This window comes from Carassius auratus, unplaced genomic scaffold (assembly GCF_003368295.1).
Source record: "Carassius auratus strain Wakin unplaced genomic scaffold, ASM336829v1 scaf_tig00036604, whole genome shotgun sequence".
Taxonomy (NCBI): domain Eukaryota; kingdom Metazoa; phylum Chordata; class Actinopteri; order Cypriniformes; family Cyprinidae; genus Carassius; species Carassius auratus.
In genome coordinates, this window is record NW_020526318.1 from 58767 (window position 1) to 74160 (window position 15394).

Below are 15394 nucleotides of genomic sequence, written 5' to 3' on the forward strand. Positions count from 1 at the left end.
CCATGCTAGTCTTTCATTAACCTGATATATAATTGTTTTCATTTGATCTTATTTGTTTTCATTTTTAAAAATGCACATTCCTGATGCTGCTGTTGTTTGTCACTTTAAACACGCGGCTCTACACAGGCGTCTTTAGCTGCTGTGACGTATGTGTGAAAAACTCCAGTGATCCGTTTTAGACTGACTTTGGCATAAATAGCGTCTCTCAGCGTGCTGCCATCTGCTGTGGCTGCCACATACAGTGCACGCCTGACCCGGCGCTAAAGCACTACGGGCCGAACCCAAACACATTCACAGCTATTGTTCGCCAATATTTAATGCCACAGTGCATTAAAAAGAATGTTTAATTAAAGCATACCCTGTACCTCTGTGTTTGATTAGTGATATTGTGTCTCAGGCCTTGAGCTGTGACCCACTGGTACATCCTCAGGCTGTTTTTTAGAGTGTGTGTGTTTGTGTGTATGTGTGCGTGTGTGTGTGTGTGTGTGTGTGTGTGTGTGCGTCCATAAATTGAGAATGATTCAGACTGAGTTATGTTTTCTGGAACAGAGTCATTTTTATTTTGCATTATACAAGCCTTACTCTAGATCGTAACAGAATGATGTACAATAGGATGTAGTACAAAATTTGCAGTCAAAAATATTTTGAATTAACATTTCATTTATTAAAGCATTTATTAATTAACATTTTCTTTTTAAATAGGAATTTGTTCGTTTATACAATTAATTCTCCTTTTAGATCAGTGGCTCTTAAAGCTTATGGAATTTTGAAAAGTAATTATTTAATTTTAACTATAATTGTTTTATTTATTTTTTGTTATTTTTTTTTTTTAAGTATGAGTGCCTTTCGATTAAAAGAAGTGGCAAAACTAGTATTAGCGAGCCTTCAAATATTGTTGAGGACAATGAACAGCCTTGAAGTCAATAAGGTTGAAAATCACTGTTCTAGAGAGTATTTAATAGGATAAAATTGCATATATATCCCTATCATAGCTGTACAGTTAAAATAATGTTTCATTTTTGTATTTTCCACTTTCTTTTTCGTTCTAGTTAACATTTTATAATTTTTTTTGTGTTTGTGATTTTTTTATAAGTGCAAGAAATTGAGAAATGTTCCTTATTTTATTAAATAAAATATATTTATTTATTTTTTATCTTAAGTATTGATGAATGGATGGATGGATGGATGGATGGATGGATTTAATGTAGTTTTAGCTTTAGTGGAGTATAATGACCCTGCTGTTTTTCTGTTTTTTTTTTATATTTTGGACCTTTTAAGAAAAGCACTTATCTCTAATAAAAGCTCACCTTGTTAACTTTTAGCACTAGTACTGATGACCTCAAAGCTAACAGACATCAGTGTTTAAAGAGTCATTTTAGTGACACATCTGCAATGCAAGACAGGGAACACACCGGCTTTGCGATGCACACTTAGTAACAAACAACAAACCGAATGAACTGACTTTAACAGAGATACAAGTGTTTACAGAGTCTTCGAATCCAAAAATGTCTGAAATCAAGAAACTCACCTAAATTGCTTTCTGTTTTGTGCATCACAGGTGGAACCGCATCGTGGAGCTGGTGGAGCAGAAGAAAGATCACCTGGACTCGATCCTACTCATCCAGAACTACTTACTGGAATGCACGGAGATCAAGTCCCAGATTCAGGACAAGCGGAAAGCCATAGACGCCACGCAGTATGTGGGCAGTGACCTGGGCAGCGTGCTGGCGCTGCAGCGCCGTCTCTCCACCATGGAGGGAGCTCTGACGGTTCTCGAGCCCAAGCTCCTTCACCTTCAGGAGGAAGCGGAGGAGCTCGCCACATCCTATCCGGACAAGGCAATAGACATCCTGGTTCCCTTCGAGGGCATCAGCGTGGAGTGGGAAGAGCTAAAGCGTACATTACAAGGCTGTGAAGACTCTTTAACGGTTGCTGGCCGCTTGCAACAGTTCATCCAAGACTTGGATTCCTTCCTCACCTGGTTAGTGCAAACCCAGACAGCTGCTGCTTCGGATGAGCTTCCCAATGCTTTAGAAGACGCAGAACGGCTGATAAACCAACACGCCGCACTCAAGGAGGAGATCGGAAGGTACGAAGAGGACTACGAACGTCTCCAGGCTGTGAATGAGCTCTTGGAGACAGAGGAAGCGCCGTTGCCTCATGGAGCTCTGCAGCAGTGGCTGCACAAGCTGGACGTGGGCTGGAACAAACTGCTGGAGATGTGGGAGAGCAGGAGGGAGGTGCTGGTGCAAGCTCACATCTTCCATCTCTTCCTCAGGGACGTCAAGCAGGCCGAGGCTTTCCTCAATAACCAGGTGACTTTATTTATTATGACTTGTATACTTAAATGTTCTGATTTCTTTGTATGAATTCAGTATTTGGCTTGATGGCTACATCTGGTGGAAATTTTGTGTCAATAGCCCACTTAGAAATCCCCTTACTGATAAAAATGCTGACGTGTCAAATATTATTATTATTTTACCTGCTGTATGTTTAATAACCAGTTTTGTCTCTAATATTTCTCATAAAATTAACAGTCTAAATTTTAATAGGGTTAATTGTTGAGCTCTCTTCTAAATCTAGGGTTTAGACATGGCAGGTTTCAGTACTTTAGTCCAAACCAATTCACCCTCAGAAATGAGGCAAACCTGAGTAAAAAGTTCAATGCAATTGAGAGAAATCTCCATTTGCTCTCTTTTAGATCTCATTACTGTCTAGAAAAAACAATTGAGATAAGAGACTTAATGACTTCTATTCTAGTTAGCAGACCATTAGGACACAGGAACAGATCTGACTGATGTTTTTCAGGTCACATCTGTAAATGTCAGGAGCATCAGGGAAGTTTAAGGTCATTGCTCAGTTCATATTCACAGACATTTGCTGCTTTTATGTTGGGTCATCACTTTATAAGAATATCATAAATGTGGTTTAAATGCCAGAGGACATGCATTTCCTCAACCCCGTGTCTGTTGTGGTTTGCTGAAAGCCCAGAGTGGTTTGCTGTTGCCTGCGGGCACAGATTCATAGAGTGTGAACTGGTTTCCAGTAACACACATGGCAGTGGCATTCATTTGCCACTTTTCCTTAAGATTGTTTGAGCTTCACCTTTATAAATGGGAACATTGTAAGGACAACTAAACATATTTACAAAATTATGGTTTTAAGAATTATCAACACTGTTTCTGTTTGCATGAAAAATTAATTTAAGTAGACCATTTGTATTGGTGCCTTCAATCTGTAGAATTGACCGAGTTAGAAAACATTTGTGGAATCGCCACAGAAGAATATGTGAGCATTGATATTGTTTCAAAGTGTTTGTTACTGCAGCACCAACGGCTTGCCGTTTGCCCTGATTATGGATTGCTTTTAGTGTAATTGATCTGGACTCAGTTTAGATGCTTTCTGTAAGCAGTATTTCACCCTGTCTTTCTCTCCTCTCCCCAGGAGTCAGCGCTGGCCCACGTGGAGCTCCCCACCACAGTGGAGACGGTGGAGGCAGCCATCAAAAAGCACAAGGACTTTACCACCACCATGGAGCTCAACCTGCACCGCATTAAAGCTGTCATAGAGGCGGGAGAGAGCCTCATCAGTCAGAACAACATCTATTCAGAGCGCATCAGAGAGAGAGTGGATCTGCTCGCTAACAGGTCAAAACCACAACACTTATGAGAACATTTATGCTGCATAGAGCTGGTTGGTGTAGAAGCCCGTTTCTGCCATTGAATATAAAAATTAAAAAGGCTGTTGTGACTTTATCTCACAACTCTAAAACTTTTATGTTAAACAAATTGCAAGAAAAGTGATAGGTCAGAAGAGAAGTTCAAGTTGAATATAGTTTTTTATATTTCTGACTTAAAATCTTTTGATATTAAAAAAAAAATTGAAAAGCACTTACATTGATTTCCTGATGATTACGAGCCAAAGAACCACTTAGTGGTGCTATATAGAACCTCAAATACCTATACAAATACAAAACATTTTTTTATGTGTGTGTGTACTTTTAAAAGAACACTCCACTTTTTTGAAAATAGATTCATTTTCCAATTCCCTTAGGGTTAAACAGTTTAGTTTAATCGTTTTCTAAACCATTCAGCCGATCTCAGGGTCTGGCGGTTGCACTTTTAGCTTAGCTTAGCATAGATCATTGAAACTGATTAGACCGTTAGCATCTCGCTCAAAAATGACCAAAGAGTTTCTATATTTTTCCTATTAAAAATTTCTTCTGTAGTTACATTGTGTACTAAAAATGATGGAAAATGGAAAGTTGTGATTTTCTAGGCCGATATGGCTAGGAACTATACTTTCATTCCCGTATAATAATCAAGGAACTTTGCTGCTGTACCACAGGTGCAGTAAGTGCAGTGAGATTACGCAGCACCTGAAAATAGTCCCCAGCTAGTTTGTGTAACTGCAGCAAAGTTCCTTGTAGAAATTTTATTTCTACTTTCAATCTCAGAATTCTAAAACTCGTAGTTGTGAGATATCAACTCAAAATTCTGACATTTTTTCTTAGAATTGTGAAATGTAAGTTTGTAATTGGACTAAAATTCGCATCTCACAATTCTGAGAGAAGAAGCAATTGCGAGACATAAATTTCACATTCTAAGAAAGAAAGTCGCAAGTCTGCAAAAAAATTCACAATTGTGAGAGATAAACTCTCAAAATGGAGAAGAAAGCCAGAATTCCGAGTTTATGTCAAGCACTTGCAACTTTATTTCTCATAATTGCGAGAAAAAAGTGAGAGAACTCAATTTTGTGAAATAAAAAGTCGCAATTACCTTTTTAAATTTTTTATTTGGTGGCAGAAACAGGTTTGGTCCTTAAGAAATCGAAAACTTCCAAAATTATTATCAATTCATTTTAAAATGTTATGGCTTTACATTAGAAATCATATTTTTTTATGTCTGATCAAGTCCAGGAATATCTAATATTCAGATTAGTGGTCAACAAAATGCAGATTCTTAAACTATTTTTATAAGCAACTAAAAAAAGCACAAATGTCAGGGTCAAAACATCTCTACATAATACATTTTAATTAAAACAAAAATATTTTAATATTTCTGTGATACTTCTATTTTCAACCTTGTTGAATTTAAGTGTTTCGGGGTTAAACAGCCTTTGTAATTATATTAAACTTGTAGTGCACTTCAAAACTATCAAGTATGTTTTTAATAAACTGTTGCTTGCAGATAAAAGAATATTAATGAAATAAAAGGCCACCTAAGTGTACTTAAAAAAAAATTACAATAAGAGAAAATGACTGTAAAGAGTAATTTACAGTAAATGCTTGTCAGTGCGTTCGGGAGTGCACTTTAACCATTTTACAAAGACAATGGAAAACTTATGAAATGACATATAAAGATGTCCCATTTAAGTGGGTCAAACATACACTCAAAAGTTCAACTAATTGCATTTCATATAATGTAAATATGCTGAAGTGTGCTTTCAGCCTGAAAATACAAAAATTACTATTAAAGAAATATAGACAATGAAAACCTATTTTAATTTAAATAAAAACTAATGTTAGGTCTTTTTTTTTCTTGTTCATCCCATCTGACCTAGATTTAAATTCTTTCATTAAAAGAAATGATGATACATTTTAAAAAGTTAAAACTTTCCAATGATTTTTAACTTTTCTTTTTATTTATTTTGCGTCACATATTGTGACTTCATCAAATAAGAAGACTAAGCTCAGTATCCTGTTAATTATATCTGGTATGTCATAAATGATGCAGAAATGGCACGATTTCCTAAAAAATGACCTTACTATTAGTTAAGCTGTATTGCGTTCAACTGTTCTTTAATTCTGCTTCATAGCAAAACCTCTATTCTGTCATCAATTACCATTGTTAATGAAACCGTGTTGCACTTTCACTTTTAAAAGCAGTCCTTCGAAGACGTCTTATCACCTGACATCTGTATCTGGCCTCCATTTTACTGTGGCACAGAACGTGCAGCTGCTCCTATAGACACACTGAATTTGAGATGTTTTTTCCATAGAGGCATAACAAAGAAACTCGCTGAGAATCCACGGTCACTGATCTGAATGCAGTCTCAGTGAGGAGCGTGAAATTGGATTTCGAAGCGCATTTGTGTATGGAATCTTTAATGACCTTCTGTTTTAAACAGAGACTCGGCTATGAAACACTGTCACAAAAAATTAACTGTTTGATCATAAATAAGAAACAAGTTTCTGATTGTTTATGTATCTATGTGCGTCTCACAGAGGGAAACAGAACCGTGAACACGCTCAGCAGTGGCTTCATAAACTCAATGACCAGTGGGAGCTCCAGAGGTTTCTACAAGACTGCCATGAGGTAGGATGAGTGCCAGCCGAGCACAGACCATAAAACTGTCACGCTTTGTCTTTGTTTTTGAGTGAAACTTGTGCAAGTCATGATATTTTTAACCAAAAGATGTTTGGTTTCGCTGTAAGTAAATCTGTGCATCTGTAAAATGCAGGATTTCAATGTAGCAGAAATATTTAGACGTTAAGCTCAGGCTTGTTTCTACTATTCTTTGTAACTTGCAAAAAGCATTTCTTAAATGTTGCAAAATTTAAAATTTAAATTACTCTTAGGGAGCGTCCTAATCAGTTGCAATACAATAAAGTGATATGTGTTTTAGTCAAGCTGGTCGAGCTGCAGGACATTTTAATGGTCACTTGGTTTTAAAAACAGTGTCATCATTTCTTTTAATCTCGCCTACAGTGAAAGCTCATTGGTCCAAAACCCTGCTCCATATGACTGTATATTAAACATCAGTTATGTCTGATTGACTGTGATCAGCATATCATTTGGACAAAGGGTTTGTTGCAGGAAACTTTGCTGACCCTTGTGAAAAAGAGTGTGTTTAATTTAATTTAATTTAATGTGCACTTTTAAATCTTTTTTAAAGATATTATTAATTAATGATATAAAAGACTACTTAAGTGCACTTAAAGAGATGCATTTTAATGGCTTTGTTCTTTTAACACACTTAAGTACACTTTTAAAAAGTACAGTTTGTAGTAATGATAAATTGAAAGTTTTAATTTAAAATTTATCATGTTTAACAAACTTTTGTCATTTTTCAAACAGGTACACAATTTGTATGTGTTGACTAACATGCACTTACGGTAATTATAATTTTAACTGTAGTGTTATTTGATATTACAGTTAGAGTTGAAAATATTTTTAACTGTGCTATATTACAACTTTATAAAACATATTATATATTGTTAAATGCATGACATACAAATTTTAATAGAATAACATTAAAATGCATTTTAGTTTTCCACATTTCAGGAAATTAAATTTAAAGATATACTTCAATCCTTTTTAAGTCATTAAAAAGTACTCTCTGGAACTAACTGCATTTAATAGGAATTTAAACAACAATCCAAAAACATTTAATTGAGTTCACACATAAGTATATTCTTTTAAGTATATTATTTCCATAAAAGCATACTTACTGTAAGTGTATTTCTTTTTTTACAATGAGAAACTGATTCATTAGGCTTACGATCTTTCAGCTTAGTCATGTTGTACAGGAGTCTTCCAGTACATATGGCATTTAGTTTGCGTCTTTAAATGACATTGAACAGCTGAGCATTGTGGGTAAATGCCGTGTGAAAGCAGTTGTACAGTAGGAGGCTCCAGTGTGGGCCAAACCTACAGGTTTCTTTAGACTTTGCTTGTTCTTCCTTTCTCATGCTCAATTATTTAGCAGGTCTCCTCATCACTTATTCAGTTGAGAGAGAGGGAACTTCAGTAGTATGTGTGTGTGTGTGTGTGTGTGTGTGTTCACTGCAGGGCTGAGGACAGATATCTGCCTTCTTTAAGAGCTATCAAACACGTGTGAATAAGAACACAATGATCAGAGATGGTCCGAGTGCACTGAATCACATTCTCTTATGCATTGTGTTTAGAAAATCAAATAGCAGAAATACTTCCTATGCAAAGCCATATCGTTTATAAATAGCATAGAGTGTATACTGTATGCAGACTTTCTGTATGCACTGAAAAGCATAACCAAATGCTTGCTAAAATAAACAACCTGTGCATACTGTACTGAATATTGTATGTTTTTGGAATAAAAAATGGTAAATAATTGTTAGTTTTTCTAAAATCCCCATCAAAAATCCCAATTGTTTTTTTCCTTTTCTCCCAGATCTTGCAGCCTAGTGTATAGTGCGTACAGCAGAAATAGTCAGTAATTTGACTGAATGAATGATAAACTATGTGGCACTTTTCTCATTTGCTCACAGTGGTTGTTCCTTTGTGATGTTTCCTGATCTGAAGTATCACGTCATTGTCTTAGTTTAAACACCTGTGTGTTGGTGTTGGTGTAGTTAATCATCAGTTTACTGGATAATTAATTCCCATGTCCCTGGATGGTCGTTCACTCGTTCTTGGATCTGTTGCGCCATCAGACCCCGGGGTCTCTTTGAGGAATAGCCATGATTTACCTAAATGGTTTCAAGAGCACTGTGTGCCTCATGAGGGCAAAGGTCACGTAGTGTTTAGAGAGGTTAGACTTGTCCTAAAGTATATGTGCACACTCTTAAAAATAAAGTTTCCTTAAAAACCTTTAACATCATTGGAACCTTTCCATTCCATATGGTGTAAAAAAATATATATATTTAATAATGTTCTTCGCACTAAAAAAAATTATGGAGGCCTGTTTCACTACAAAAAAATAAATACATTTTTTTTTTTTTAAAAAGGTTATTGCGACTTTCAATCACACTAATCAGACTTTTTTCACTCTTCTGTGTTGATATCCCATAATTCTGACTTTATTTTCCTCAGAATTTTGTTCTTTTGGTTCTACCATTTCCTGTCTGATTCACAATATTGACTTTATTTTTCACAGCTTCAAATTTATAACCTTAACATTTCACAATTCTTACTTGTTCCTCAAAATTGTGAGTTTACATTCTGACTGTCTATTGCTAAATTTGTGTGAATTGTGAGGAAAAAGTGAGTGTTGTGCTGTTAAAAAATTACAATTTCCTTTTTTTTTTTTTATGGGAAGTCGTGGCCTAATGGTTAGAGGGTTGGACTCCCAATCGAAGGGTTGTGGGTTCTAGTCTCGGGCCGGACGGAATTGTGGGTGGGGGGAGTGCATGAACAGTTCTCTCTCCACCTTCAATACCACGACTTAGGTGCCCTTGAGCAAGGCATCGAACCCCCAACTGCTCCCCGGGCGCCGCAGCATAAATGGCTGCCCACTGCTCCGGGTGTGTGCTCACAGTGTGTGTGTGTGTTCACTGCTCTGTGTGTGTGCATTTGGGATGGGTTAAATGCAGAGCACAAATTCTGAGTATGGGTCACCATACTTGGCTGAATGTCACTTCACTTTCACTTTCACTTTCACTTTTTTTTTTTTTTTTTTTTTTTTTTTCTTGCCTTTGGCAGAAACCAGCTTCCATACAAAAACAGAGCTTTTAAGAACTGATCACTAAAAGGTTATTTTGGGAAGGAAAAATGGTTCTTCTGTGGCATCGCTGTGAAACCTCTCTTTTCTCCTTTATTTTAAAGAGTACAGGTTGTGATCTGTCAGATCGCTACTCGTTCCCTCATTTTTTGATCCTCTGTTTCTCTATAGCTTCGCTGCGCCTCAGTCTCTCATTCGTATTCGATTAAAAAGCCTAGTGTTGTCCTTGTGACGCCTGCAACTACGTAGGCACCCCTCTCTCGATATGGTTTCCTCCCCCTCCCACCCCGTCTCTCTCCCTTGCTTTCCATCTGTCTGTCTCTCCGCATGCTTTTCTCTCATCGTGGATGCTGCAGCGGGAGAAACTGGGTCTTTCAGCTCCGCAGTATTGAGTCAAGCTTATATTAAAAAAACAGGAGGAGGAGAGGAAGAGATAGCACGGACTGAAAGAAGACAATATGGATTTGTCTGAGATGCAAGACTGCGAAAACGGGGTGAGAAGTGTGTCTGGATAACTCTGAGGAAGGGAGGGATAAAACGCTTCCCACATCCTCCCTCTTGACACTCTCCAACGCCCACTCCCTCTCTCTCTCTCTCTCTCCCTCTCCCCCTCTCTCTCTCTCTCTCTCTCTCTCTCTCTCTCCCTCTCTCTCTCTCTGTCTGTGGCTAGTGTTTGTACATCGATAATCACCACTGCTGAGCTCATTTCTCTCCTCGCTGTAACTCAGTCCGGCCTCCAGACAGCTAATATTCTGTACCTTTTTGGGGATTTTCTACTAAGATGCACAGCGCTTCTGGTATGCACTGGATTTTATTCTGTCATTTGAGGATTTAGTTTGGTCCAAAAATAGTGCTCGCTGAGTTCTCCGCACATGTCTTGAATATTTCATCCAGGGCTGTGTGTGTGTTCTGGCCAAAGTTGGGTTGTGCTGCTCACCTGGGCTGCAGGTGAACATGTGGATTTGGGAACATGACTGACAGATTCTTCACAAACTGATTCAGGTGGTAATTATAATAATATTTAAAAATAGGCTACTATTAGTTTACATATAATGTACTCATCAATTTTTTCCAATTATTATATTGGCATTTTTATATATTGCATCATGAAATATGTTTATGCATTTACTGAATGTGAAGTGTATATTTTAGGTAATGGTTCAACCTATTAATCTTATTGTTATTTTATTTTTATTAATTTTTTTCAGTTCACCTAAATAGTTCTGCAGTGTGACAATATATATATATATATATATATATATATATATATATATATATATATATATATATATATATATGTTTTTAAAAACAAATGCTTGACTTTTTATTTATCACAAATAAACATAATAACTGTAAAAGAATGAGAAAGAAAATAGTTTTGATTGAGTAATGCATGTCGCACTGCTGTCACAGCACGACATTTACCTGACAACTACTATAAAATATAATAAAACCTATATGATAAGCTGTTGTTTGAAGAGGAAGCGGAAAAATAAAGTGGTATTTTGTTTGTACATCGGAAACTTTCTTTGGGTCATTTTTGATCATCTTTAGGGACAGACTTTAGTGTAAAAGTAGTGTTTTACTACGGTTTTGTGTTATTTTCTATATGCAGTGTATCACAAATGTTATTGTTAATGATCTGTTGTAAGAAAAATCTTTTTAAAATATGTATATGAAGAATTCTTCGTGTTTGTAAGCAAAAGTTAAAAAATAATAATAATTTATAGAATCTAAATATATTGTGGTGAAAGTAAAAAGTAATAAAAAATTTCATTACACATGCAAAGTTTTGTTAATAGCCTAATTTTTAAACGTTTGTTTGTTTGTTTTTTACAATGCATTTTTGATACATGAATATCATTGTCTTCTTAATTCTGAAGGAGAGTCATTCATAGTTTTATGATATTCTTGATACATGACAAAAATGGCATATGCATATTGGTATGACACACAGATTCTGATACTAATATAATAATGAAATATTATTAAATCATTCAATGTCATATTCATCATAGAAGATGTCTATGTTATGTATGCTCATGTCTTTTTTTTTAAAGAAATGAATAGGTGTGAAAATCAGATCACAGACCACAGGATCACATGATTTTTGTTAGACATGAGTTTTGAGTGTGACTCCTAACGCCTGTGTTGATGTGTGTTTCACAGATTGGTGATTGGGTGGCAGAAAAGATGCTAATGGCTCGCGACACATCTCGCGACGAGACTCAGAAGCTTCATAAGAAGTGGCTAAAACACCAGACCTTCATGGCAGAACTTGCTCAGAACAAGGAGTGGCTGGACAAGATGGAGAAAGTAAGTTCTCGGGGTTATGCTGTGCTCACTATCTTTGCTAAAAGTAGCTCATAATCTTAGATAATTAAGATAATTAAGTGTGTGCAAATGCTCGGTGCCATTCTTCACTTGGCTTGAAAAACGCTGTTAGGCACCTTGAAATGAAAACAGCACTCAGCTGAAAGTCTTTCTCTGTTGACTCATATTCCATTATAGTCAACGGCTCGTGTGAAACAGAGCCAGTAATCAGAGATGGCATGGCATTTAACAAGGGCAAATCTGCTTAGTGTATCATTTAGATTTAGTGGTGCACACACACTTTCTCTATTGTTTTGCTTAGTAATTATTGTTAGTCATATTTATTGGATTATACACATTATCTTCTGAAGCCAGCCACTAAATATGATGTTGTTGAATGCTGTTGTTGTTGTGTGTTTGATGTATTCTGGATATGCCAAGATTTTCTACACTTATGAATGTGAAGTGTATTTTGGGGTCAGTAAGTGTGAGATACCTGGAACTGATTAGACGTCTTTACTCATACTAGTTTGAATATGTGTATGAATCTGACAGGACAGATAATATGGGTGTGCGACAGGGTCGGCGAAAAACAAAAAGGATACATTTTTAGATGTTATATTTATATGTATATTTTCTGGGTTAAATCAGAGTTTATTCATTGTAATACAGAGTTTGAACTGATCTACAGAAATGATTCACATTTATTAAAGATTAGTTCACCCAAAAAATAACATTTGCTATCCAAGGTGTGAGTTTGTGGAAACGGATTTGGAGAAAGTGTGCATTACATGGCTTGCTCACCAATGGATGCTCTGCAGTGAATGGGTGCCGTCAGAATAAGAGTCCAAACAGCTGATAAAAGCATCACAATAATCCACAAGTAATCCACACCACTCCAGTCCATCAGTTAATGTCTTGTGAAGTGAAAAGCTCCATGTTTAAGAAACAAATCCACCAAGACGTTTTAATTTTTAAACATTGCTTTTGACCACAACATGACTCCATAATCCATAAATAAATGCCCACTCCTGTTGTCCTCTGACATCAAAATCCACCAACATATTTGTTTAGAGCTGTTTTGACTTGTAAATGGTGCTTGATCTGTTCATATTTTCCTTATGATTCTACAAGAAGATCTCTTATTGTAGGTGAAAGCAATGTATTGAACATTTTGAAGTTGTAATGATGGATTTGTTTCTTACAAACACACAGCTTTTCACTTCACAAGACACTAACTGATGGACTGGAGTGCTGTGGATTACTTGTGGATTATTATGATGTTTCTATCAGCTGTTTGGACTCACTTGTCATTCTGATGGCACCCATTCACTGCAGAGCATCCATTGCTGAGCAAGTGATGGAAAGCTACACTTCTCCAAATGAAGAAACAAACTCATCTACATCTCGGATGGCCTGAGGGTTAGTATACTTAAACAGATTTTCATTTTTGAGTGAACTATTCCTTTAATACCTATTTTTGTAACTGAAGCCTAAATTAAAGTCGCTCTTAATATCTGGCCTAGCAAGACAACTCCAAAACGAATGACACAAAGTAATCACAAAATTCAAGTTGCTTATACATGCTGCTTGCTTGATATTACCAGCATAATCATCATGGATATTATGTAAAAGCTTGATAGCGTGTGATAGCATGTGAGAACTGTGTGTGTGTGTGTGTGTGCAGATTTCTCTTGACCTAGTATTTCCTGTAGACAGCTGAATCCTGAGGCCTATTTCATTTCTCTGTCATATAACCTTAAACTAGTTACCAGGAATAGAAATATGCTGAACTGTGCTAGCTACAAATTTATAAGAGCGCCCTGGATTCATGTACCGCGCTCTTATTTTCTGCTGAATTTGGCCCATTCGGACGTCTTTGCCTTGCTGTACCTGCTACATAAATGCTTTACACATTCACCGTGTTCACAGGTGTATTCACAAGGGACAAATCAATCTTTAGTTTGGACAGTTTTTGTTTCTTTTTATAGCCCCAAAGTTACTTGTTCAGCAAACCCGAAGTGTTAATTTATCAAAAAATTTATTTTCTCTGGTCAGTCACATCCAGTGTCTTAGTTTAATAATTCATCACTACACTTTAGCCAAAAATGTTGGCGATTCACCAACATGTATAATATTAACTGGGACAAATTAGCTTTGATATCAAATTAATTTGATCTGCCATGCAAAAAAATGTACTTTGACATGCTACACGCTGTTTTAAGTTAAAATGTCATTGCTCATGTGCATCTCTTAATCTCTTGTGACAGGCTTTTTTAAAATATGTGGTCAGAAATGACTTACCAGTAGTTTGCTAAGTAAGAGAAAAAAAACAGCTTGCCTACCATTTATGTATCCCTATATATAAAATAGGGTTTGTCCGTAATTTAAGCATTTTAGGTAATTTTGAAGGGCATCAATTGCAAAGCAAACTACCAAAGCAGTATGTTCTTTACATGCTCATATAGTAAGAGCTTCTGTTCATTAATCTGTATTTTCCAGTAAAAGGCGTTATGCAGCATCTCACCTCATGGACACATGCGTTAGAATTACAACATGCTGTATTGACTAGCTCTGATCCAATGTCAGTCACCCAGCAGCTGTCAGATGGAGAAGTCATGCCAAATCAAGTGAAGGGAAAGGGAATATGTGTCTGTTGCTAGATGCTGCTTTCCTCATCCCCCACCCCCAGCCCAACCCCAGTTCTCCCATGTGTGAAGGTCATTTGTGCTGCCTCCTCTTCACACATCCATGTACTGTATACAGCTCACAGGAAGTGATGAGATGCACTTCCAGGTCAGAATGAACTGTGAACAGCTAGCTTCTTTGGCAATGAATGTTTGTGTCTAATCCTCCTTGTGAAGAGTGTCAGTGATTGTCCTCTGGACAACTGTCAGATCAGCAGTCTTCCTCATGATTGTGTAGTGAACCAAACTGAGGCTATGTCTACATTAATCCGGATACATTTGAAAATTGATTTTTTTGTTTTAAAACGTTCTACGTCCACACTAAAATTTTTAAGCATTTTATAAAAGTGTCTCACCCACACTGAAACATCAGAAAACGTTAAATTTGCTTAAAAAAGCTCACTGCAGATGATACACAAATACTTCAAATACTTCCATGTAAAGTAACTGAATTGATCAATTATTTCCTCTTACAGCACCCAAAAAATAAATAAATAAAATAATGTACACATTTGTATGTGATATTATGTATAACTAGAGCTAAAGTGGAAAAAAAATATTATTTATGAACATTTTAACCATCAGAATCTACAAATTAAAAACATAATCACACAAAGATACTGTATATTTTTTACTGTCCAATTTTGGTAACACTTTAAGATTAACTTGGTATAGTGTAATTTTACAAACAGGCACTGATAAATAATAATTAGTAACTGTAGTTACTTAGTATAAGGTTAGGATTAGGGTTTAATGTAGGATTAGTCGCTTGTAATTATACATAAATTAATGTTATTATAGAAAGTGCATGTAATGCGCAACTATATCACCCTAAAATAAAGTGTTATCCAAATAGTTTTCTTGGCCCCTCATAAGTTTTTAATCCATCTTCAATTAATCCTTCTCCATTTTTTACAATTGTCCTTAAATTATGGTTTTCATCCTTAAAGGACTTTTTGATAATATCTCCTGCC

General features: G+C 36.1%; 1 protein-coding gene across 1 annotated transcript in view; it reads left to right on the forward strand.

Moving 5' to 3' along the window:
• Nucleotides 1-15394, forward strand: part of LOC113082607 (spectrin beta chain, non-erythrocytic 4-like) — a 73248-nt gene that overhangs the window by 35792 nt on the left and 22062 nt on the right. The window contains exons 16-19 of the mRNA XM_026254187.1: nt 1559-2315; nt 3445-3647; nt 6227-6317; nt 11590-11736. Of these exons, the coding sequence (XP_026109972.1) occupies nt 1559-2315; nt 3445-3647; nt 6227-6317; nt 11590-11736 (1198 nt within the window). The remainder of the gene's footprint in view (nt 1-1558; nt 2316-3444; nt 3648-6226; nt 6318-11589; nt 11737-15394) is intronic.